At 44.0% G+C, this 23382-nt stretch overlaps 2 protein-coding genes across 5 annotated transcripts in view; one reads left to right on the top strand and one right to left on the bottom strand.

Annotated features, from left to right (window-relative positions):
• The window catches only part of LOC122554895 (cullin-4A-like), a 57052-nt gene extending 37821 nt beyond the window's left edge, over positions 1 to 19231 (top strand). For both annotated transcript variants that reach the window (XM_043700271.1, XM_043700270.1), the window contains 6 exons: positions 8256 to 8363; positions 10918 to 11031; positions 15463 to 15568; positions 16988 to 17160; positions 17269 to 17421; positions 17911 to 19231. In XM_043700271.1, the coding sequence (XP_043556206.1) occupies positions 8256 to 8363; positions 10918 to 11031; positions 15463 to 15568; positions 16988 to 17160; positions 17269 to 17421; positions 17911 to 18006 (750 nt within the window). In that variant the 3' untranslated portion in view covers positions 18007 to 19231. The remainder of the gene's footprint in view (positions 1 to 8255; positions 8364 to 10917; positions 11032 to 15462; positions 15569 to 16987; positions 17161 to 17268; positions 17422 to 17910) is intronic.
• The window catches only part of phex (phosphate regulating endopeptidase homolog, X-linked), a 127830-nt gene that overhangs the window by 25059 nt on the left and 79389 nt on the right, over positions 1 to 23382 (bottom strand). The window contains exons 19-21 of one of the 3 annotated variants that reach the window (XM_043700274.1): positions 22615 to 22691; positions 22294 to 22392; positions 20222 to 22031 (exon numbers count right to left, since the gene is read on the bottom strand). In XM_043700274.1, coding sequence (XP_043556209.1) covers positions 21935 to 22031; positions 22294 to 22392; positions 22615 to 22691 — 273 coding nt within the window. In that variant the 3' untranslated portion in view covers positions 20222 to 21934. Of the gene's footprint in view, positions 1 to 20221; positions 22032 to 22293; positions 22393 to 22614; positions 22692 to 23382 lie in introns of those variants that run through there. The other 2 variants (XM_043700275.1, XM_043700276.1) reach the window with 2 other exon arrangements.

The following is a 23382-nucleotide window of genomic DNA, read 5'->3' as shown; positions in this document are numbered from 1 at the left end:
GTTTTGTTTGCTAATCTTTGATTGCAATCTTCCTGAGCCAGACCTATCCTCCCTCAACTGAATTGACCCTCCTGCGATTAAGTGTACTTACACTACCTTACATGAGAAACAGAACCAAGCCACTCAGCCTAAATAGTCCAAAGAGGTGTTTCTGCTGTACTTGAGATTCTTCACATTCCAGACCCAGCCAGTTAACCCTTTCCTGATGTGTCGGCCCACGCATTTCTGGTATCATCCTGGTGAATGTTTTCCACACCCTCTCCAGTGCTTCTACGTCCTATTTATAACATAATGACCAGAACAACCCACATTAAGTGCACTTTGGGACTGAAGCTGAGTGGGAATGGGCAGAGAGCAGCCTGGGAAGGTAAGAGATTCTGATTTGAAATGGTTTAAGCTGAGGAGATACTGAAAAATGACATCACACGAGGGTTGTGATTTGATTGGCTAATAAGGTGCCTGCTAAAACTGAATCTGCGTTAAATTGAATCTGGTTAATTTATTGGTTATGACTTGCATAAAAAGACAGTTAAATTTTTTTAAAAATTCAAAACTAATTAAATAAGGCTGGAGGGTCAGGTGATGTGGTGTTCCTGTGTGATGTGGAGCTCATTGTGGTTCCCAGTGACCATGTCTGTAGTAAATGTTGGGTGCTGCAAGAACTCCGGCTCAGTCGGTGAGCTGATGTCTGAGCTTCAAACATTGTGACACATAAGGGACGGGAGAGTTCCTGGATGCTGTGTTTCAGGAGGTGGTCACACCTCTTAGACTAACTAAGGGTGTGGTTGTGAGTGAGGCAGGTGGAGAGATCCAGGAGGTACAGTTGCAGGAGAGCCTCAGCCCCTGTCCTTGTCCAACAGGCCCAAGAGCTTTGCTCCCTGTGTGGACAGGAATGGGCACTGCAGGGAGGATGAGCCAACTGACCGCAGTATCGTGGTGCAGGCAGCCATTCAAGTGGGGGGGGAGAGAAGAAGGGAAAGGTTGTAAGTGGTGATAGTATAGTTAGAGGCATAGACGCTCTTTTCTTTGTGACCAGGATCGGGCGTCCTGAAGATTGTTGCCTGTTTGGTGCTCGGGTTTGGGATATCGCATCTGGGCTGCAGAGGAACTTGGAGTGGCAGGATAAAGATCCAGCAGTCGTGGTCCATGTAGGTACCAATAGCATCGATAAAACTAAGACAGAAGTTCTGCTAAGGGAGTATGAACAGCTTGGAGTTAAATTGAAAAGCAGAACCAAAAATGTAATAATCTCTGGATTACTACTTGAGCCATGTACTAATTGACACAGGGCCAATAAGGTTAAGCAGGTAAATGTGTGGCTGAAAGATTGGTGTGGGAGAAATGGGTTTGAATTCATGGGACACTGGCACCAGTATTGGGCAAGAAGGGATCTGTTCTGATGGGACGGTCTTTACCCGAACAGTGCTGGGGCAAGAGTCCTAGCGAATCGCATAACCGGGGGCTGTAGGCAGGGCTTTAAACTAAATAGTGAGAGTGAGGGTTCAGTTATCAGGGAAGTTTGAAAACCCGATTTAGAGGAGGAGGTAAGAATGCAGCACAACCACAAATACAGCAGCGTGTATGGAAAGGGTCAGCAATCAAACTTCAAGCACACTGGACAAATGAATGACAATGAGAAGAGGGATGGTTAATACAGGACTGAAGATGTTATATCTGAATACACACTGTATAAGGAACAAGGTAATGAGCTTGTGGCACAGATTGAAATTGGTAGGTAAGATGTGGTGGGCATCTCAGAGACATGGCTGTAAGGGGATCAGGGTTGGGAGCTGGATATCCAAAGATATACATCCTGTCAAAAAGATAGGCAGGTGGGCAGAGGGGGTGGGGTTGCCTTATCAGTAAGAAATGAAATTAAATCAATAGTACTAAAATGAAAAAACCGTAGTTGGAGTTATGCAGAGGCCTCCAAACAGTAGTCAGGAGCTGGGGCGCAAGATACACCAGGACATAGAAAAGCTGTGTAGGAAAGGCAAAGTTACAGTGATCATGGGGGTTTTCCATATGTAAGTAGACTGGGAAATCAGGTTGGTTGTGGATTGCAAAGAAGGGAATTTGTGGAATGTCTGTGAGATGGCTTTTTGGAGCAGCTTGTGGTGGAGCTCACTAGGGAACGGGCAATACTGGATTTAGTGTTGTTCAATGAGGCAGACTTGATAAGGGAACTTAAGATAAAGGAACCCTTAGGAGGCAGTGATCATAAAATAATAGGGTAGGGGAATAGGTTTGGGTCAGATACTCTTTAGAAAGTCTGTTTGGACATGTTGGGCCTAATAGCCTGTTTCCACACTGTAGGGATTCTATGATTGAATTTACTCTACAGCTGAATAAATGCAACTACAGAGGCATGAGGGAGAAGCTGGGTAGAATTGACTGGGAGAGAAGTCTGGCAGGAAAGGCAGTGGAACAGCAATGGCAGGAAGTTTTGGGAGTAATTCAGGAGACACAGCAGATATTCGTCCTGAGGAAAAAGAGACATGTTACAGGGAGGATGAGGTAACCAAGGCTGACTAGGGTAGGCAGGGATAGCATAAAAACAAAAGGGAAAGCATATAATGTGGCAAAGGGCAATGGGAAACCAGAGGATTGGGAAGCTTACAAAGATCAACGGAGGGCAACAAAAAAAATGAGGGAGAAGATTAAATATGAGGGTAAGGTAGCCAGTAATATAAGGGAAGAGTGTAAGAGTTTCTTTATATATATGAAGTGGAAAAGAGAGGCAAAAGTGGACCCTGGGCTGCTGGAAAATGACACTGGAGAGATAGTAGTGGGGAACAAGGAAATGGCTGAGGAATTGAATAATTTGTCAGTTTTTACAGTGGAAGACATAAGTAATGTCCAAAAAAAATCTAGAGTGAGGGGGCAGAGCTGAGTATGGTGATCATCACCAAGGAGAAGGTGCTGGACAAACTGAATGGCCTGCATGTGGATACATCACCTGGACCAGATGGAGTACACCTCAGAGCTCTCGGAGAGATAGCTGAAGAGGTAGTGGAGGTGTTAATGGTAATCTTTCAGGAATCACTTGAATCAGGAAGGGTCACAGAGGATTGGAAAATCGCTGACGTGACATGTCTGTTTAACAAGGGAGTACGGTAAAGAAGGGAAAATCACAGACCGAATAACCTAATCTCGGTCTTGGGTAAGATCCTGGAATCCATTGTGAACGATGAGATTTCTCCACACTTGGAACTGTATGGTATAATAGGGCCAAGTCAGCATGGTTTCATCAAGGGGAGGTTATGCCTGATAAATCTTCTAGAATTCTGAGCAAGTAATGAACAGGTTTGACCAAGGAGAGCCAATGTGGATGTTATGTATGTGGACTTCAAGAAGGTCTTTGCCAAGATGCTACACAGGAGGCTACTGAGTAAGATAAGGGCCCATGGTGTCAGAGGCAAGGTGCTAGCATGGATAGAAGCCTGGCTGTCTGGCAGGAAGCAGAGAGTGGGGATAAAAGGGTCCTTCTCAGGATGGCAGCTGGTGACAAGTGGTGTTCTGCAAGGCTCAGTGTTGGGACAACCTTCCACTTTATACAGTAACAATCTAGACGAAGGAATTGAGAGCATTCTGACTAGGTTTGCAGACGATACAAAGGTAGGTAGAGGGACCGGTAGCATTGAGGAGGTGGGGAGGCTGCAGAAGGATTTGGAGAGGTTAGGAGAGTGGGTAAAGAAGTAGCAGATAGAGTACCAGGGGAAAGTGTGAGGTCATGCACTTTGGGAGGAAGAATAGAGGCTGTAGACTATTTTCTCAATGGGGAGAAACTTCCTAAGTCTGAAGTGCAAAGAGACTTGGGAGTTCTATTCCAGGATTCTCCTAAAGTAAATTTGCAGGTTGAGTCAGTAGTTAGGAAGGCAAATGCAATGATGGCATTTTATTATGAGATGACTTGAATATAAAAGTAGGGATATACTTCTGAGGCTCTGTAAGGCTCTGGTCAGACCATATTTGGAGTATTGTGTGCAGTTTAGGCCCATATCTCAGGAAGGATGAACTGGCCCTGGAGTGTGTTCAGAGGAGGTTCATGAGAACAGTCCCAGGAATGAAAAGCTTAACACATGAGGCACATTTGAGGATTCTGAGCCTATACTCAACATAATTTAGAAGGATGAATGGGGATCTAACTGAAAAATTCAGAATTCAGTGTGGCGTGGATAGAGTAAATGTTGGGAAGATGTTCCCATTGGTAGGAGAGACTAGGGCCTGAGGGCACAGCCTTAGAGTAAAGGGAAGAGCTTTTAGAACAGATAAAAGGAGAAACTTCTTCAGCCATAGAGAGGTGAATCTGTAGAATCCATTGACACAGAAGGTTATGGCGGCCAGGTCATGCAGTATATTTAAGACTGAGATAGATAGGTTTTTGATTATCAAAGGGAGAAAGCAGGAAAATGAGGTTGAGAAACTTAACAGGTGTGATTGAATGGCAGAGCAGACTCAGTGGGCTGAATGGCCTAATTTCTGTTCCTTTGACTTATGGTCTTATACCAAGTGTGGTCTAACCAAGTTTCTGTACAGGTATAGCACAATTTCCTTACTTTTCAATTGTGACTCTAGAAATAAAACTTGGTGTTTGGTTTCTGTTTGTATTTATCCTTGTATTTATTACCTTGTTAATCAATGGCACAACTTTCAGCGATAGTTACATTTCTTATATTCTGAGAACAATCTATTGTCCAATTCCCCCTGCTTAAGGCTTCCAAGTATTAAGTGGTCTCCTTAGTCTTCCTACCTAATGTACCATGTCACATTTATCTGTGTTGAACTTCATTGGCCAGTTATTTCCCCAATTTATATCACTTCCCATCCTCTGCCACTCTGAAAGCTAACCTTTGCTCCCACTTTCCACTAACTTTATTGAAGACTGACACCAATTCACTCACTTGTTTCCTGGCTCCGTGTTGTCTAACTTTATGAATGGTTCTGCTGTGAGGCAGCTTACGGGGGGTTTTTGAAAGCCCAGCTAAATTTCATTGTCATTGTCTACTTTGTACCTTACTGCCTCAAAATATTCAATAAGGTTGGTCAAGCAAGATTTATCCTTTGGAATTCTTTGTTTGGTTTTCCCTACAATATTCTTCATCTTCCATTCTGTCCTTCAGCAAGGATTCCATTTTTTTCCTACTTCTGGTGTTAGATTGACTAATCTATGATTGTTTTAGTCTATAATTGTTCCATTAGTCTCTTACATTGCTGATCTCAATCTGGTATTGTGATCGCTCTTCCCTGTTGGCAGTCTTGACCTGAAGAAGGGCTTATGCCCGAAACATCGATTCTCCTGCTCCTTGAATGCTGCCTGACCTGCTGCGCTTTTCTAGCAACACATTTTCACCACTTCATTTTCCCATAGCCTCTTTTGTTTTTCTCTCTTGAGGCAGTGACTTGTAGCATGGATCCCTCAGTGCTGGCTTGCTCCCAAATGGCTAATCTCCCCCCTGTGTCAGCGTGGTCCTCAGCTGATATGGACACAGGCTGCAGAGCAAGCAACCATCTTGCTGTGTCCCTTTGGACGTTTGATGCATTGTTTTTGATGTATGCCGGCAAGTAGCGATCGCTGAACAAAAGTCTGGTGTCTATTTGTATGTGCACTTCCTTCGATTGAAATTAGTTTTATTTCCACATTATAAGTTTGTTTGAGGTTTTGTTTACATTTCCAGCACAGTCGAACCACAGAAGTGTTACAGTGGTCCCTGTGCTGAATTGCTTCCTGGTTTATATCCCACACCGAGATAAGAATGGGACAAGTCACAGAGCTGTACAGCACGGAAACAGACCCTTTGGACCAACTTGTCCACACCAACCAGATATCCTAAATCTACTACCATTTGCCAGCATTTGTCCCATGTCCCTCCAAACCCCTCCTAGTCATGTACCCATCCAGATGCCTTTTAAATGCTGTAATTGTACCAGCCACCACTACTTCCTCTGGCAGCTCATTTCATACACGCACCACCCCCTACATGAAAATGTTGCCCTTTAGGTTCCTTTTATATCTTTCCTTCTCGCCTTAAACCTATGCCCTTTAATTTTGGACTCTCCCATCCTGGGGAGAAGATCTTGTGTATTCACTCTATCCATTCCCCTCATGATTTTATAAACTTCCATAAGGTTTCTCAGCCTCCAATGCTCCAAGGAAAATAGCCCCAGTCTATTCAGCCTCTCCCTACTGCTCAAAACCTCCAACCCTGGCAACATCCTTGTAAATCTTTTCAAAAAGAATGGATACCCAATGAACACAGTCCGCCGATTTCTCAGCAACAAACCCAAACAAGCAGACAAACATGTCCAGAAACCTTAGCCACTCTCCTCTACATCAAAGACATCTCTGAAATGACTGCCAGACTACTCAGAACCCATGGCATCATGGTAGCCCACAAGTTCACCAACATACTAAAACAGCAGCTAATGAACTTGAAAGACTCTATACAGATCTAATGTCATTTACAAAATACCTTGCAAGGACTGTAACAAACACTACATTGGACAAACAGGCAGAAAACTAGCCACCAGGATACATGAACACCAACTAGCCACAAAAAGACATGACCCTCTCTCACTAGTATCCTTACATACAGATAAGGAAAGACACCACCTCGCCTGGGACACATCATCCATGCTAGGACGAGCCAAACAAAGACATGCATGAGAATTCCTCGAAGCATGACATCCCAACCGGAACTCTATCAACAAACACATCGAGTTAGACCCCATCTACCACCCCCTGAGAAAAGGAACAGGAAGTGACTTCACCGTAGGAAATGACATCACCAACCCAAACATATAAATAGAAATCAAGAATTTTCAGCATTGCTTCACCTGAGGCCCACTGAAGATGTTACCCAGTAGAGTAATGAAACGTCTGAGAATTCCAGCTCCGTGAGCAAACCTACATCCAAAACCTCAACCTGAGCTACAAATCTTCTCAAAACCCACTTTTCTGAACCCGTTCAGATTTCACAACATCCTTTCTAAAGCAGGGAGAATAGAATTGCACATAGTACTCCAAACGTGGCCTAATCAATGTCCTGTACAGCTGCAATATGACCTCCCAATTCCCATACCCAACGCACTGACTAATAAAGGCAAGTGCACCAATCACCGCCTTCACTATCCTGACTACCTGCAACTCAACTTTCAAGGAGCTATGAACCTGAACTCTCTTTGTTAAGCAACACTCCTCAGGACCTTACCATTAGTGTAAAAGTCCTGCCCCTGATTTGCCTTTCCAAAATTCAGCACCTCACATTTATAATTAATTTATAATTAAACTCCATCTGCCACTCGTCAGCCTATGAGCCCATCTGATCAAGGTCCCATTGTAATCTGAGGTAACCTTTGCTGTCCAAGTATGGTGTCATCTGTAAACTTACTAACCGTACCTCCTATTTTCACATTTAAATCATCCTGAACCATTTCTGACCTAAGGCAAAGGTGATTGACAAATAGGCATAGGCTTCTTTTAAGTCCCTCTGGTAGGACAAAGCTCAAATGATATGGTACCTTCAGACCACACGCGATGCCCTTGGCTGAACATTCATGTGATGAAGTCTCCCCACTCTAGCAAGTGTTTTGCTGTGGTTTACAGGGCACAGATAATTGGCAAACAGTGTTGGCTGTTCTGTTTTCACTTCTAGTCAGAGGGCATGTGATCCACCGGGTCAGTCACCACCTTTCCCCGGCTGCACACTTCACCTGTTTCTGATTGAATTAGCTACGCAAGGTTTCAGTACACTTTGCATCATAGTTTTGGGGAGAACTAGTCAGGCATCTAAATTTCCAGAGCTTAGGTCTTGTTGTAGTAACATCTGTCACTAATGGATAGATTGATTAGCTCATAAAGTCAAAGGAATTATGAGTGATTTTAGGCACTGCAGTACGAGCTTTCTTTATCCTCTTGCTGTTATCCTTGCATTGTTACTTGCAAATTGTGCCAAGTTACCCTTTAAAAGTGAACTGCACCTGAACTCTGGTTCTGCAACCATTTCTTTGGGTGAGTTTGTAGCTTAGTTTATGTTCCTTGCAAGGCCAAAGCCAGCCTGTACTTCAAGGAGCATGGGCCATCACTCAGTAAGATTCACAGACCAGCATTAGGTTTGACAATCAAACCTGTTTCTCTATTTAATTTGTAAGTGTTAGTTTTATCTTCTATATTTGAAAAAGTCTTCAGGTTTTTTTTGCCTTGATGTCCATGTCGTGTTTCTCCTGAACGTGCAAATTTTATTCTGCCTTTTCAGTACATCCAAAATCAGAGTGATCCAAGCAAGATAGATCTGACTGTCAACATTCTGACAATGGGATACTGGCCAACGTACACACCCATGGAAATACATTTACCTGCTGAGGTAAGTGTAATATTACTCATTATTGGCATCTGCAACATAGTGCAAACTCCACAACTGGATGAGCTAAGCTTCCCCAGAACCTGAAATTTACAAAGCCATGGATAAAGTTTGTGTTGTGTTGCACACCTCAGAGCTGGCACCACTGTTATTCCGCATGGACAAAATCAATTTGGATTTTGGAACCTGGAATATAGTACCATCCCCATCCTCTAGCTCTCTGTCTGTCTTTCTCTCTGAACCCCCTGAGAAAATATTTCTTTGACAAGTTTTTAGGTGGTAGTGGGCGGCACGGTGGCACAGTGGTTAGCACTGCTGCCTCACAGCGCCAGAGACCCGGGTTCAATTCCCGACTCAGGCGACTGACTGTGTGGAGTTTGCACATTCTCCCCGTGTCTGCATGGGTTTCCTCCGGGTGCTCTGGTTTCCTCCCACAGTCCAAATATGTGCGGGTCAGGTGAATTGGCCATGCTAAATTGCCCGTAGTGTTAGGTAAGGGGTAAATGTAGGGGTACGGGTGGGTTGCGCTTCGGCGGGTCGGTGTGGACTTGTTGGGCCGAAGGGCCTGTTTCCACACTAAGTAATCTAAATCTAATCTAAAGTAATCTAAATCTAATCTAGCCATATGCTACAATCTTCTCATTTTCTGAAAAATTTGTTTATTTGAGAAAAGTTCCCCTCCTGCACAGTGCTATCCCCCTACACACCAGTTCATTGGAGAGTGGGGGAAAGAAAAAACTTAACCACGAAATCTTTCCAAATATTAGCCTGCATTTTGTGAGCCACACTAGGACAGAGATGTACAATTTTAAAGGAGTCTGCAAGCACATCAGGAACAAACTGAAATCTGTTTCACTTATCGGTTTTGACTAACTATTGGTGGGGGTGGGAGAATGGTGGCTCAGTGTGCCAGGGATTCAGGTTAGATTCCATCCTTGGGTGACTGTCTGACTGTGTGGAGTTTACACATTCTCCCTGTGTCTGCATGGGTTTCCTCTGGGTGCTTTGGATTCTCCCATAGTCCAAAGATATGCAGGTTAGGTGGATTGGCGATGCTAAATTGCCCAAAATGTCCAGGGATGTGAAGGCTATGTGGGTTAGCTGTAGGAAGTGCAGGGTTACAAGGATAGGGTAGAGGGGTGGGTCTGCGGGAAATACTGTTCAGGCAGTGAGTGTGGACTCGCGGGACTGAATGACCTGCTTCCACGTTGTCGGGATTCTATGACTCACTGATTCCGATATCGGAGAGGACTTGAGGAAACGTTAAACCACTATGTTTGAGCTTAGAAGGATGAGACAGGATTTTATTGATCCTGGGGGGACTTGCCAGGGCTGATCCTGAAAGGATGTTTTCCTCCTGAGAGAGTACAACCAGGGGCATTGTTTAAAAATATGGGCCTTCCACTTAAGATGGAAATGAGAGGAGGTTCCTCAGAGGGTGTTTTAGTCTGTCAAAGTGTCTTCCCATGATCAAGTCATTGAGTATTTTTAAGTCAAAGATTCTTGATGAACATGGCTACTGAGGGAGAGGGGTGTGCTGTTGATGTGGGAAATGAGATGATGAGTTGACGCCACAATCCAATCAGCCATGATCTTGCTGTATAGGGGAGAAGGCACTCGAGACTGACTGACTGACTGACCAATTCCTGTTACTAATACATCTGTGTGTTTGAACTGGCATGAGTGACATTGAGGGGTGAGTCATTGTTTTAGTGCAAAGGTTGGGGTGACACCGTGTAATTCATCCTGTTGATGCTGGAACCAGGCTGAGATATTGCTGGAAGGAAAAAGGATTACTGTTTGGTTTCTTGTTTTTTATAATCTGTTAATTTCTCCTGGTATCTAGAACCATCCTACTCTCAGTAGCTTCTTTTAGTGATCACTTCCCTGATTTTCAAGTTCTCAACATGATCACTTCTGTTACCCTTGAACACTTCAAACCACTCGTTTGTTTCTATCCCAAATTAATGTCTTTCCTCACGTTTAACATTTTGACTGGTGTTGAAAACTCAAACTCCTGAGCAACCTCCTGTGGAAGAGTGTTGCCTGATGGGCTTTTATTATCAACCTCAAGGAGCAGGAAGAGAATGGGGAATCATTTCGAAACAAGGAAGAAAGACAGGCATATGACAGTGAGGGCGTTGCAGGATCATCATTGTGAAGGGGGACACTGGCTTTCTATGTCTGTGCAAGTGTGGGACATTCAGTTTCTCCTGGAGTACTAGGTCCCATGGTCTACTGGGAGCTGTCTTCCAAATATTAAGGGAGGCCTAAAGACCAACTTGAAAATTCCAGTCAGTCGACCATAACCAACCTTTTAAACATACTAACAACTTAGCAGCGGATTCAATAACCAGTGATTACGATCTGGAATGTGTGACCTAAAAGGCAGTGGAAGCAGATTTGGTAACTACTTTCAAAGAGATTATGATAAATACTTAATTGTGCAGGATGATAAGTGAAGAGTAGGTCTGTGTTAAATAGCCAACAGAAGAATGAATGGAAGTGACTGTGACATCGAGATGTCATTGTAATGTTTAAATATGTATGTTTTTAGATGATAAAATTGCAGGAGGTATTTAAAACGTTTTACCTTGGGAAACACAGTGGCAGAAAACTCCAGTGGCAGCCAACATTGGGGCACTCTGTTTTGAAAGCGGAATTCAAAGAGGTAATGCTTTAGTTATGAATTGTTTCTTGAATCTATCTTGTTGCATGCATCTATAAACAATGGTCACTGTTTCTTCCTGTTTATCCTATCAACGTCTTTAATCATTTCAAATAACTTCATTCGACCATTCCTGAATCTTTTGATCTGTCGAACACAAGCCTACTCTGTACAACTTGTCCTCACAGTTTAACCCTTTTCACCCTGGTTAATCTGTTTCGCATCTTCCAGGGTCAGTCTAACTTTCCCAAGGTGTGATTGTCAGAACTGAATACAGTACTGCCTTTCTGGTCTATTTGGAGCTCTGGACATAACCTCCATCCCATTATTTTCAGGAAAACAGTAGCCTTGTTTTAATTGTGTTTCTTGTATCGGTTCACTGACTTTTCGTGGGTGTCTACTTTTCTCCCAGCTTGCTCAGATCCTCCATAGCTTCTGTTGCTATTTTAAACTGTACTCTGATCAATCATTTTTAGATTCACTGTGAATAATCACTCAAATGGCCTGTTCCACACTCTTTGCAACTTGCTGCAGTGTTTGGTATTTGCCAATAATGTGATGGGATTGCATTTTAGTTCATCTCTCTGTGGAGCATTATTAAATGTTTTCTTGAAGTTCACATAAATGACATCTATTTGCACTGCATGAGCCAACCAATTTACATCATTTACTTCAAAAACAAATTAGGTTTATTTTGCAGAGTGTAGCCTTTTACAAATCACCCCCCCCCCCCGGTCCCCCCTCTCAGTTTGTCTGTTGTACTCTCACTTGTTCTTTTAATTGTGAAGTCACTGTAAATCATTTAAGACAGTCGATGGTGGCCTAAATAGGCCTGTCATTCCCTTGTATATTACTCCAACCTTCCTAAATACAGAGAATGGATATAGCGGGTTTCTGTTGGAAAAGCACCATCACCGGACCCATGGCCGTAATGTTGACTCTCCTGCTCCTCGGGGGGGGGGGGTTGGTGCCCAGGGAGATAGTGAGGAAAGAGATCAATCTGAGACTGGTACAGCTGAGAAAAAAAGGGAGTCAAACAGTCAGGGCAGGCAGGGACAAAGCAGAGAACAAGATACGACTGATAAATTAACTGTACTTATTTCAATGCAAGGAGCCCAGGGAAGGCAGATGAACTCAGGGCATGGTTAGGAACATGGAACTGGGGTATCATAGCATGGAAACATGGCTCAGGGATGGACAGGACTGGCAGCTTGATGTTCCAGGATACAAATACTACAGGAAGGACAGAAAGGGAAGCAAGAGAGGAGGGGAGAGTGGCATTTTTGATAAGGGATAGCATTACAGCTGTGCTGAGGGAGGATATTCCCAGAAATACATCCAGGGAAGTTATTTGGGTGGAACTGAGAAATAAGAAAGGGATTGTATTATAGACCCCTTAATAGGCAGAGAGAAATTGAGAAACAGATTTGTAAGGAGATCTCTGAAAGAACAAAAGGATGGTTATGGTAGGGGATTTTAACTTTCCAAACATAGACTGGGACTGCCATAGTGTTAGGGGTCTACATGGAGAGGAATTAGTTAAGTGCGTACAAGAAAAGTTTGATTCAGTATGTGGATGTACCTACTAGAGAGACTGCGAAACTTGACCTACTCTTGGGAAATAAGGCAGGGCAGGTGACTGAGGTGACAGTGGGGGAGCACTTTGGGGCCAGTGACCATAATTCTATTCGTTTTAAAATCGTGATGGAAAAGGATAGACCAGATCTAAAAGTTGAAGTTCTAAATTGGAGAAAGGCCAATTTTGACGGTATTAGGCAAGAACTTTCAAAAGTTGATTGGGGGCAGATGTTTCCAGGTAAAGGGACAGATGGAAAATGAGATAACAAGAATCCAGAGAAAGTATATCCCAGTTAGGGTGAAAGGGAAGGCTGGTAGGTATAGGGAATGTTGGATGCCTAAAGAAATTGAGGGTTTGGTTAAGAAAAAGGAAGCATATGTCAGGTATAGACAGGAGAGATCGAGTGAATCCTTAGAGTATAAAGGAAGTAGGAATATACTTAAGAGGGAAATCAGGAGGGCAAAAAAAGGACATGAGGTAGCTTTGGCAAATAGAATTAAGGAGAATCCAAAGGGTTTTTACAAATATATTAAGGACAAAAGGGTAACTAGGGAGAGAGTACGGCCCCTCAAAAATCAGCAAGGCGGACTTTGTATGGAGCCGCAGGAGATGGGGGAGATGCTAAATGAGTATTTTGCATCAGTATTTACTGTGAAAAAGGACATGGAAGATGTCGAATGTAAGGAAATAGATGGTGACATCTTGAAAAATGTCCTTATTACAGAGGAGGAAGTGCTGGATGTCTTGAAACACATAAAAATGGATAAATCCCCAGGACCTGATCGGGTGTACCTTCGAACTCTGGGAAGCTAGGGAAGTGATTGCTGGGCCTCTTGCTGAGATATTTGTATCATCGATAGTCACAGGTGAGGTGCCGGAAGACTGGAGGTTGGCTAACGTGGTGCCACTGTTTAAGAAGGGCGGTAAAGACAAGCCAGGGAACTATAGACCAGTGAGCCTGACCTCTCACACACAGCGAGGGAGGGACACGCTCACACACAGCGAGGGAGGGACACGCTCACACACAGAGAGGGAGGGACACCACACACACAGCGAGGGCGGGACACGCACTCACAAAGCGAGGGAGGGACACGCACATAGTGAGGGAGGGACAAGCACACAGCGAGGGAGGACACGCACACAGCCACAACGAGGGAGGGACAAACACACACGGCGAGGGAAAAACTCACACACACACACAGCGAGGGAGGGACACACACACGCAGCGAGGGAGGGACACGCACACTCACAGAGAGGGAGAGACACGCACACTCACAGCGAGGGAGAGACACACACACACAGCGAGGGAGGGACACACACACACTCACAGCGAGGGAGGGACACACACACTCACAGCGAGGGAGAGACACGCACACTCACAGCGAGGGAGAGACACGCACACTCACAGCGAGGGAGAGACACGCACACTCACACTAGGGAGACACACACACACATAGTCAGGGAGGGGGACACACACACAGTGAGGGAGGGAGGGACACACACACAGCGATGGAGGAACACACACACACACACAGAGAGCAAGAGAGGGAAACACACACACACACACGCAGCGAGGGAGACACACACACACTCACAGCGAGGGAGACACACATACACACACACAGCGAGGGAGGAACACACACACACACATAGAGCGAGGGAGGGACACGCACACACAGCAAGGGTGGGACACGCACTCACAGCAAGGGTGGGACACGCACACACAGCAAGGGAGGGACACGCACACACACACAGCGAGGGAGGGACACGCTCGCACACAGCGAGGGAGGGACACGCACGCACACAGCGAGGGAGAGACATGCACACACAGCGAGGGAGGTCACGCACACACACACACACACACACACACACAGCCAGGGAGGGACACGCACAAAAGGCGAGGGAGGGACACGTTCACACACACACACACAACACACACACAGCGAGGGAGGGACACGCACACACAGCGAGGGAGGGACAGGCCGGGTGCTGGCAGGTGGGACTAGATTGGGTTGGGATATCTGGTCAGCATGGCCGGGTTGGACCAAAGGGTCTGTTTCCATGCTGTACATCTCTATGACTGTATTAACTTCTCTGTTCCCTCCTGAGATGCCACCTCACTTAAGTGTTTGCTGAAGTTTCTATTTTGTCACATTTTCAGTATTTCCTTCTCTTATATATCTCCCTGTCGAATTCATTCACATAACTGATGCATAGCTCATTTGTTGAGGTATCCTTAACTTTTCCAAAGTCCCTGTGTTCACCTCCCTTTGTAAAGAAACAGTTCTACAATAAGTTAATGTCTTGGCCTGGTGTTCAGTTGCCTATTTAAATGAGCCTGCCGTTTGGACGGAACGATCGCATAAATTGAGTTGCTATAGTAACTTGTATGCACTATATAATCATATAGGTTCCCATGTAGAATCTGTGTATGGGAATGTGGTGCTGGAAAAGCACAGCAGGTCAGGCAGCATCCAAGGAGCAGGAGAATCAACGTTTCGGGCATAGGCCCTTCAACAGGAGATAAGCCCAAAACGTCGATTCTCCTGCTCCTCGGATGCTGCCTGACTGGCTGTGCTTTTCCAGCAGCACCCACTCGACTCTGATCTCCAGCATTTGCAGTCCTCACTTTCTCCTAGTATCTGTGTATGATTCATAGTATATAAACAATGCATGCTATTGCTATAACCACTTATAGTATTGACTGTTTTATTGCGTTCTGTTAGGACAACAAGTGTGTTCTTCCAATTTATCTGCTCGCTGTTATCCTCCGTAATGTAAAGCTTGTCATTTGAAGTTATTTTGCTCCCATTTGCTCTCTGTCTGGATCAGTGTTTCTTTAATGTGTACACCAGGGTAAAAAGGAGCTGCAGGTTTCACTCTTCCAGACTTTGGTGCTGCTAATGTTCAATGAGGGAAATGAATTTACTATGGAGGAAATCAAGACTGCAACAGGCATAGGTATGGAAAGAATTCGAAATTCTTTTGAGTCGACAGTTCAGTTTTAAATGTACAAGTGCATTCGAAGTTATTCGATTCGGTGTAAATCTCGCAATCTGGATTTTAAAGGGTGGAACGTGGAGAGATTTTAGATTAGATTCCCTACAGTATGGAAACAGGCTCTTCGACCCAATAAGTCCACACTGACCCTCCAAAGAGTCGCCCGGCCAGACCCATTTCCCTCTGACTAATGTATCTAACACTACGAATTTCGGAATCCGGCAGTGAGTAACTCACCATCTGACTCCCCAGAGCCTGTTCACCCAAGTACAAGGTGCAAGTCAAGAGTGTAATGGAACACTCCCCATTTATCTAAATGAGTGCAGCTCCAACAACACTCTCGACTTGACACTATTCAGGACAAAACACCTCACTTGGCATCCTGTCCATCCCCTTCAACATTCACTACTTCCACCACTAACATACATTGACAGCAAGTGCATACCATTTACAAGATGCACTGCAGCAGCTCACCAAGGTTCCTTCAGAATCACCTGCCAAACCTGCGACCTCTACCACCTGGAATGACAAGGACAGTGGGTACATCAGTAACACCACCACCTGTACATCAGTAACACCTCCAAGCCACTCACCAACCTGAGTTGGAAATGTACCGCTGTATATAGTGTCACTGTATCAAAGTCCTGCAATTGCCTCCCTAAGAACCTACAGGACTTGGACGACAGCAGTTCAAGAAAGCAGCTCACCGCCACCTTCTCAAGGTAGTTAGCGATCAGAAATAAATGGTTGCCCAGACAGCGAAATCCACACGCATGAACAATTTTTTTGATGTTCTTCCATGTGAAACAATCCACTATGTTATAGAATCATCATGATCTTCCTCTGAGAATGAATACATAACATTTTATTAATCAAATAAAAATAGTTATAAAATAACTTTGTTTGCCATGTTTATGACGGTCCTGGTTGTGTAATGTTGAGTGGTGGAGCTGAGGTTTCTGGCCAGTTTTCTTGTGTGGCCTTAGCTCTGATATTCACTTGCATTTTGGATCAGCTCACCGACCACAGATGCACTGGTGGTCTATGCTGAGAGAGCCACTGGTTTTTGACTGGGACATAGTTTCGCATAAAATCGGAAAACATTTCCATACGTGTTGGTGTAGTTTTGATTCCCCAGACAGTAATTGACTGGGGAATCAGTTTTAACTGAGCTTGATTGATATTTGCCATCTAGCTATTTGATTGGCCAAACTGATTTTAGACACAAAAGGACTTTCTCCTTTTATTTTGTAGCAATGCATGTTGCAACTGTATATTGCGTGCTCAGTTTCCATGGAAACTGCTATGTATTCACGTAGTGGATGCCTTTCTGAGGGAATGCTTTTGGTCTACTAAGTTTTACTTTGTCCTTCCCTTTAGAGGATAGTGAATTAAGAAGGACATTGCAGTCTTTAGCGTGTGGGAAAGCTCGGGTGTTGAACAAAGTTCCAAAAGGAAAGGACGTAGAGGATGGAGACAAGATTATCTTCAACGACGACTTCAAGCACAAACTGTTCAGAATCAAGATCAACCAAATCCAGATGAAAGAAACTGTACGTAATCTTTCTCATAACTTGCCATTTTATGAAGGCTTAGCTCAGTGCGCATGTCATGGTTATGTTCTGAGGTGATTCCATTTATATTTTCTTATCCTTTTTCAGGTTGAGGAGCAAACGAGCACAACTGAACGGGTGTTCCAGGACAGACAGTACCAAATAGATGCTGCTATTGTTCGAATCATGAAAATGAGGAAGACACTCAGCCATAACCTCCTTGTTTCAGAACTCTATAACCAGTTAAAATTTCCAGTGAAGGTAATAATTTTTTTTTTTGCAATATGATTTTGGGAGGTTGGTTCAAGTCACCAGAGAATTGGCTTTGTGTCTGTTTTTGTCCCTGACACAATGGCTGAATGAGGAACTGTACCCCGCTCCCTGACCCCAGCGCAGAAATAGTTAAGGCTGAAATTGAAAGTTTTAAACTGACATTGAGAAATTTTTATGTCATGTCAAGATATGGAACTAAGTAGGGTGCCAAATGCAGTTCAGCCAAGGTCTAATGGAATGATGAAGCAAGCCCAAGTTGCTTATTCAGTCCTCTTAGAAACCTGGTGTTTATTTGAGACCCTCATATTTGGATGTAATGTCAGCTGGTCTTTGCTTTGATAATAGAAACAGCTTTTGAAGCCTGTTTGCTCAGATAGTATTCGTACGACTGATGTTGTGCTTTCCCACTCTTTAAACCATGAGAAGTCCAATCTAATCATGCATGTTTCTATTTTCTCCAAATTGCCTAATATTCAGCCAGGAGACCTGAAGAAAAGAATTGAGTCACTAATTGACCGGGACTATATGGAGAGAGACAAAGACAATGCCAACCAGTACCACTATGTGGCATAAGTACAGGCCATGGCTGTCACTGCTAAATCTCAGCTCCTACATTGCCAAGAAAACGGCAATAGCACTGATTCTGTCTGCACTCTTCCTGGATTCAGTTTGGTTACTAACACGAGATCCAGCCCCCCTCACATCCGTGAAACCAATGAGGTCGTTTTGGGAGTTTCAACCGTTGGCTGACCCTTTGGGGGTAGCTAGCCTTGCGTTTTCCTTTTCATACAGCTTGTAGCATGAGGCTTTGCCATCCTGAGGACCTCTTCACTGAAGAGCATGTAAGGTGTGCAGAGCTAAACACACTTGAAGCAGCAGTCCACCTGCGACGAGTGGCTGAGGACTGACAGTTTCTTTTCTGTATTCATCTGGTTTCACATATTGTTGATTTCCTGTATTTGGCTCTTAGTTCTGATTTATTATAACATCTGTCTGTACCTGTTATATCCCAGTAGTATATAACTTACGGCCACATATCAGCAAGTGAGTCCCATTAATCTGTAGAAAGCATAATGTGAGATTCCCTTGAGCGCAAACTGCTCTGTAATGCACACCAGCTTTTGTAACTAATCGTGTTAGAGAGCCACCATGCCAAGTACTGAAGTAATCAACTTTGAACAGTTGTGGGAACTAACCCGATACCACACTACAGGGTGGAATTTTGTGTATCAGGTTTGTTTTATGTGAATTGAAACATGTTTTCTTCAAAATGGAGACAGCTTACTTGAAGTGCCAAAGACTCTAATTTCAAACATTTATTCCGCCGAATAAGCTTCCTAGAAAATAGTTGTTTTTACACTGAGAAAACGTAATGCTCTTACGTCAGTCCTGCTCGTAACATTTTCTTCAGGTAGATGAACGAAAGCCACCTCCACTCACTGCCATCAGGTGCCAGACATAACCAGTTGTTGCACAGTAGTTTCTGGTTTTGGATGACTCACTGATCGATTCACAGTGATGTCACAGGAAAGCTTGAAATTTTGACTTTGCAGGAATGTAAATACAAGAACAACTGAATGAATGCTTTGTGCAATATATAGAAGTGCTCCTATGTATTCTTTCACACCGTAAATCATTCAGATGCAAATTAGTTGGATGGTAGAGATGATCAGCTGAAACTGGGCTTTGTGATAACTTGTTACATTATTGTAAATAGGTTTCCTCAATTCAAAAAGTGCTTAAAGAATTATTAAGTTCTTTGTCTTGCAATAACTGAACATAAAATGATTTTCTTCCATGTGTTGTGTTTTTATTGGCATAACATTTATACAACTTCTAGCTAATAAATTTTTCTTAATCTGAAATATTTTAGTGATAAAACAGTAGTCGCCTGTGATTTTTGTACCTTTTTTTAATAATCGTAACACATTTATCTTCAGTTGTAGTTCATCTGTTGGTTTTTCTGGGAAGTGTGTTTGAGGTTGAGAGCTGCTGCTGAAGGAATGAAGGTGGCAGGTAGGAGATGACCAGGCCTCTGGGGTCAGGAGGGTCAATGCAAGTCAATCTCCTATTGAGGGAATTGTTGACTGTTCCACAGGAGGACATTGACTTCACAGCAGCTCAGAGGATAGACATGACAGAAAGATGAAATGGTTTCACAGAATAATGGAGTGAATACATAGCTCACACCCAAGTCGTTTCTAACAGAGGCAAGGATTAGATCTGGACAGTTGTGGAGGTGTCTGGATAGAGAGCAGCTCCATCAACCTTGACAATTCACCGATTCTGTTATTCTCGTAATTGCTGGATTCAAGGAAAACCAAGAATCTGGAATTCCACCAAGATGCTTCAAAATGACAAAGTCTGAACAAGACAGAGGAGAGTTTGGTGGCAGATATTTATATAAACGCACCTGTTAGAAAACATTACAGCCAAATGTACTATGAGTGCTGTAATATCACCACCTGAGGCTAGTCTGTTGAATAACGCTGCCTTGGAGAGAAAGCACTAAACAATGTGTTCATTTCACCAACATTTAAGACTTTCTGAAACTAGATGTGATTGGTTTTACTGAAATGTTCTGTCAGAGGTGGTGCTCAGTTGAGACCTGGCATTGTTTGTGGAATACACTCTGTATGTTTGGCTGGGTGATATGCATTTACCATGTAGCTTTTGTGTAAGCAACTTCTGCCTTTCATGCGCATTATGGAATATTTTTATCAGAGTTTTAGGGAATCAGGAGACTAACTGCTTTAATTATTTGAAGTAAATTGACGAGTTGTTTTGATGTCTTTGAAATTATTTATTTGATCTCTGAACATGCTACATGATCCAGTACAAATCTAAAGTGAGGAATAAAAACACTACTTTTGGGACTTTGATAGGTTTTCATTAACTCGGTCATAGAAACAGTTTATTATACATTTCAACAAAAGATTTTTTTTTCCCTTTTTGGAATCCACCACAAACAGGCATAGCTATCAACTACATAACTTGCCAAAATGTCAAAGCACATTAATCCTCCTCGTCCTCCTGGCAAGAACTTGTACCCAAAAGGGAGAGCAGTTTCTACCTTAGCCCTGACCTACTTGCTTGGAATCGGGCTTTGCACAGTCTGTGTAGCATTACCAATCAACTCCATTGAGCAGCAATAGTTGAGAGGCTTTGGATGTTCTCTGTGCTAGTCTGTTTTCTACCACGTTAAGCAATCCAAAACTCTTGGCAGATCTATCAGTACTGCATGATTCCCCAGTCAGTACTCATCAATCAAGGCTTGACAGCTCATTTAAGAATTATGAAAATTGACCCTGCTGATTGCATTTGGTCAAACAGACAGTGAACGCTCCCAAGAGAATACCCACAATATTAGGATCAAAATGTTTAACTGTTCTGTTCCTGATGTCTGTTTCAGTGACCATAGTTATTAGCCAGCCATACGAAATACTGTAGAGATGGAGAAGGCAATGCCAAGTAAATTTGACTGTGTAATATGATGAGGCACATTCTAGGGCCAGAACTTGACTCCCTCCCTATGTTAGCCAGTCATCATGTGGCTATTTAAAGGCAGAGTGCATCAGCTCAAAAGTGATTCCATTTCAGGGGCATGGGGTGTTACATTGCAACAGGTGACACATGGGGCCTGCTTAGACTAAAAGGAACTTCATTCTCTGTTTCTAACTCTGGTTAGAAATGCTCATCATCTCTTTGGTGTACACAAAAGGAAAGGTTCACAAGGAGGAACACATTTCTACATTACAAGGAGTGCAATACTGCTAGTTCAGCACAAGACACCTCAGTGAGCATGGTTATCAGTGTTTGTTGATACTCCCTGTCTGTGTAGGATATGGATAACTGCTGAGCTCAGCTGATTGAAACTGCCACCGCACTTCATTGCTGGTTGGTGCCTGTTCTTGGGGTGTGGGCCAGAACGTATTACCCGTCCCTCGTGCCCTCAAGGTGGTAGTGAGCTGTCATCTCGAACCACTGCAATCCTTAGTGGTTAGGGTGAGGGGTCTGCAGAAGCAAGATCCACGATTTTGCCTGTGATGGTGAACAAATGATGACAGCGGTGTGTAGGTTAGGTTGTTCTCGGGCGAAGATAAACGCTCGGCCCAACATTGTAGGCCGAAGGGCCTGTACTGTCCTGGACTGTTCTATGTTCTATTTCCAAGTCAGGATGAGTTGTGGCTGGAGAGGAACTTGCAAATAGTGCTCTTGTTCTTCTCGGTGTGGTAGCGGTCAGGATTCTGAAGGTCCTCTTGAAAGAGCCATGGTGAATTTCTGGAGTGCATCTTGTAGACGGTACACTGGTGGCAGAGGGTTGTTTAAGGGTGTCACTCAAGTGGGTTTCTCAGCCTCTGACGTTGTCGGCACTAAAATCGAGTTGGGAGTACACCGATCCATTCAGGACTTGTATCATAGACAGGAGGGGAGTTGTTTGTTGCGGAATTCCCGACCTTTGACCTTCGCTTGTAGTCACTATTTATAGAGCTGCTCCAGTTCAGTTTTGGGTCGGGATGCTCAGTCGTCGGGGGGAGGTTCCTTGATGGTCACACCATTGAAAGGCAAAAGATGGTGGTGAAAGGCTCGCTGATGACCTGCAAATAGTCTGAGTCAGTACAAGCTTTGAAAAACATTGGCTGTTTTCCAAACCCCTGGAAAGCAATAAAAATGGGAGGCTGGTGATAGCAAGGAACAGAGGGTTGGCCAAAGTGGGTTCCAATGTAAATATAAATAAACCAAAATGATGAATTTGACTGAACGCAGAGTTGGTGCCTACTTCTTTACGTCGGCTGTTTTAACAAGCAATACGTGAAGCCAAAGTTAGGGTGATATAAGCAACACCCGAGCAGCCCCTACCACACTCGGCAAGATTTCTCTCCTCGATTCATAGCTGATGTCGTGGGACAGCTATAAGCTTTGCTGAATTCTTCAAAGTTACTCATTGACCCCAAGACCCTGAAAGGAAAACAAATGAATTGATCTTGCAGACAGTGATGTGAACCCAGAGGGGAGTGGTTCTGCTGTAACTGGCAGTGATAAAGGCACTCCTGTGTTAAGTGTACCATTAACTACTTAGGTCACTCACTTTGTTCGGCCATATTCGTGTTTTCAATTTAGCAAATTATTAAAGCATCCACTTTTTAAGCATGTTTTTTCAAGTTAGAATCACAATTGTACCTGAACTCGGGGGGACTGTGAGCACCATTCAGAATTTTATTCCTAGCTGCCGCTGGTCGATAGGCGTTACATCGAACCTAGAAAGAAGATCAGCATGATGAGTATTACCCTCACCTGAAAGGGGAGAAACATGCAAAGGGAAAATCTAGGAGCAGAAGTTGACAGTCAGACAAGAGTGAGGAACAATGCACTAATCACCGATACATTTCACACATTTGTGCTCCTTGAATGCCAGGAGTGAGAAGTCTGAAGTCCGCACATCCCATAGGCTCACTGCTGGAGGACTGTGAATCATGCTAGATGCTCATAAAGAGATGTTAACCACTGGATAAACAGTGGTGCGTCGCTATAATGATCACACTCTCACACAACCAGTATATTCCCCCAGATAGAGTGAACTCCCCAGGCAGTCTGTAGCTGCAGTTTGCACAGGTCCATCACTCTGAGCCTTTGGAGCCACCATTCAACAGGTAGATCCTCGGTCTTAACTTGGCTACCTACTCCCCATGTCTCTCAATTCCCCAAGAGACCAGATATCCACCCATCCCACACCTCTGCCCTCAGACCCCACCCCTCCAACCGTAACAAGGAGAGAACCCCCCCCCCTTGGTGCTCACCTTCCACCCTACCAACCTTCGCATAAACCAAATCATCTGCCGACATTTCCGCCACCTCCAAAAAACCCCATCACCAGGGATATATTTCCCTCCCCACCCCTTTCCGCCTTCCGCAAAGACCATTCTCTCCGTGACTACCTGGTCAGGTCCA

This window comes from Chiloscyllium plagiosum, chromosome 12 (assembly GCF_004010195.1).
Source record: "Chiloscyllium plagiosum isolate BGI_BamShark_2017 chromosome 12, ASM401019v2, whole genome shotgun sequence".
In the NCBI taxonomy this organism is placed as follows: Eukaryota; Metazoa; Chordata; class Chondrichthyes; order Orectolobiformes; family Hemiscylliidae; genus Chiloscyllium; species Chiloscyllium plagiosum.
The sequence above is the reverse complement of the archived record's forward strand: the minus strand, read 5'-3'. Positions and strand labels throughout refer to the sequence as shown.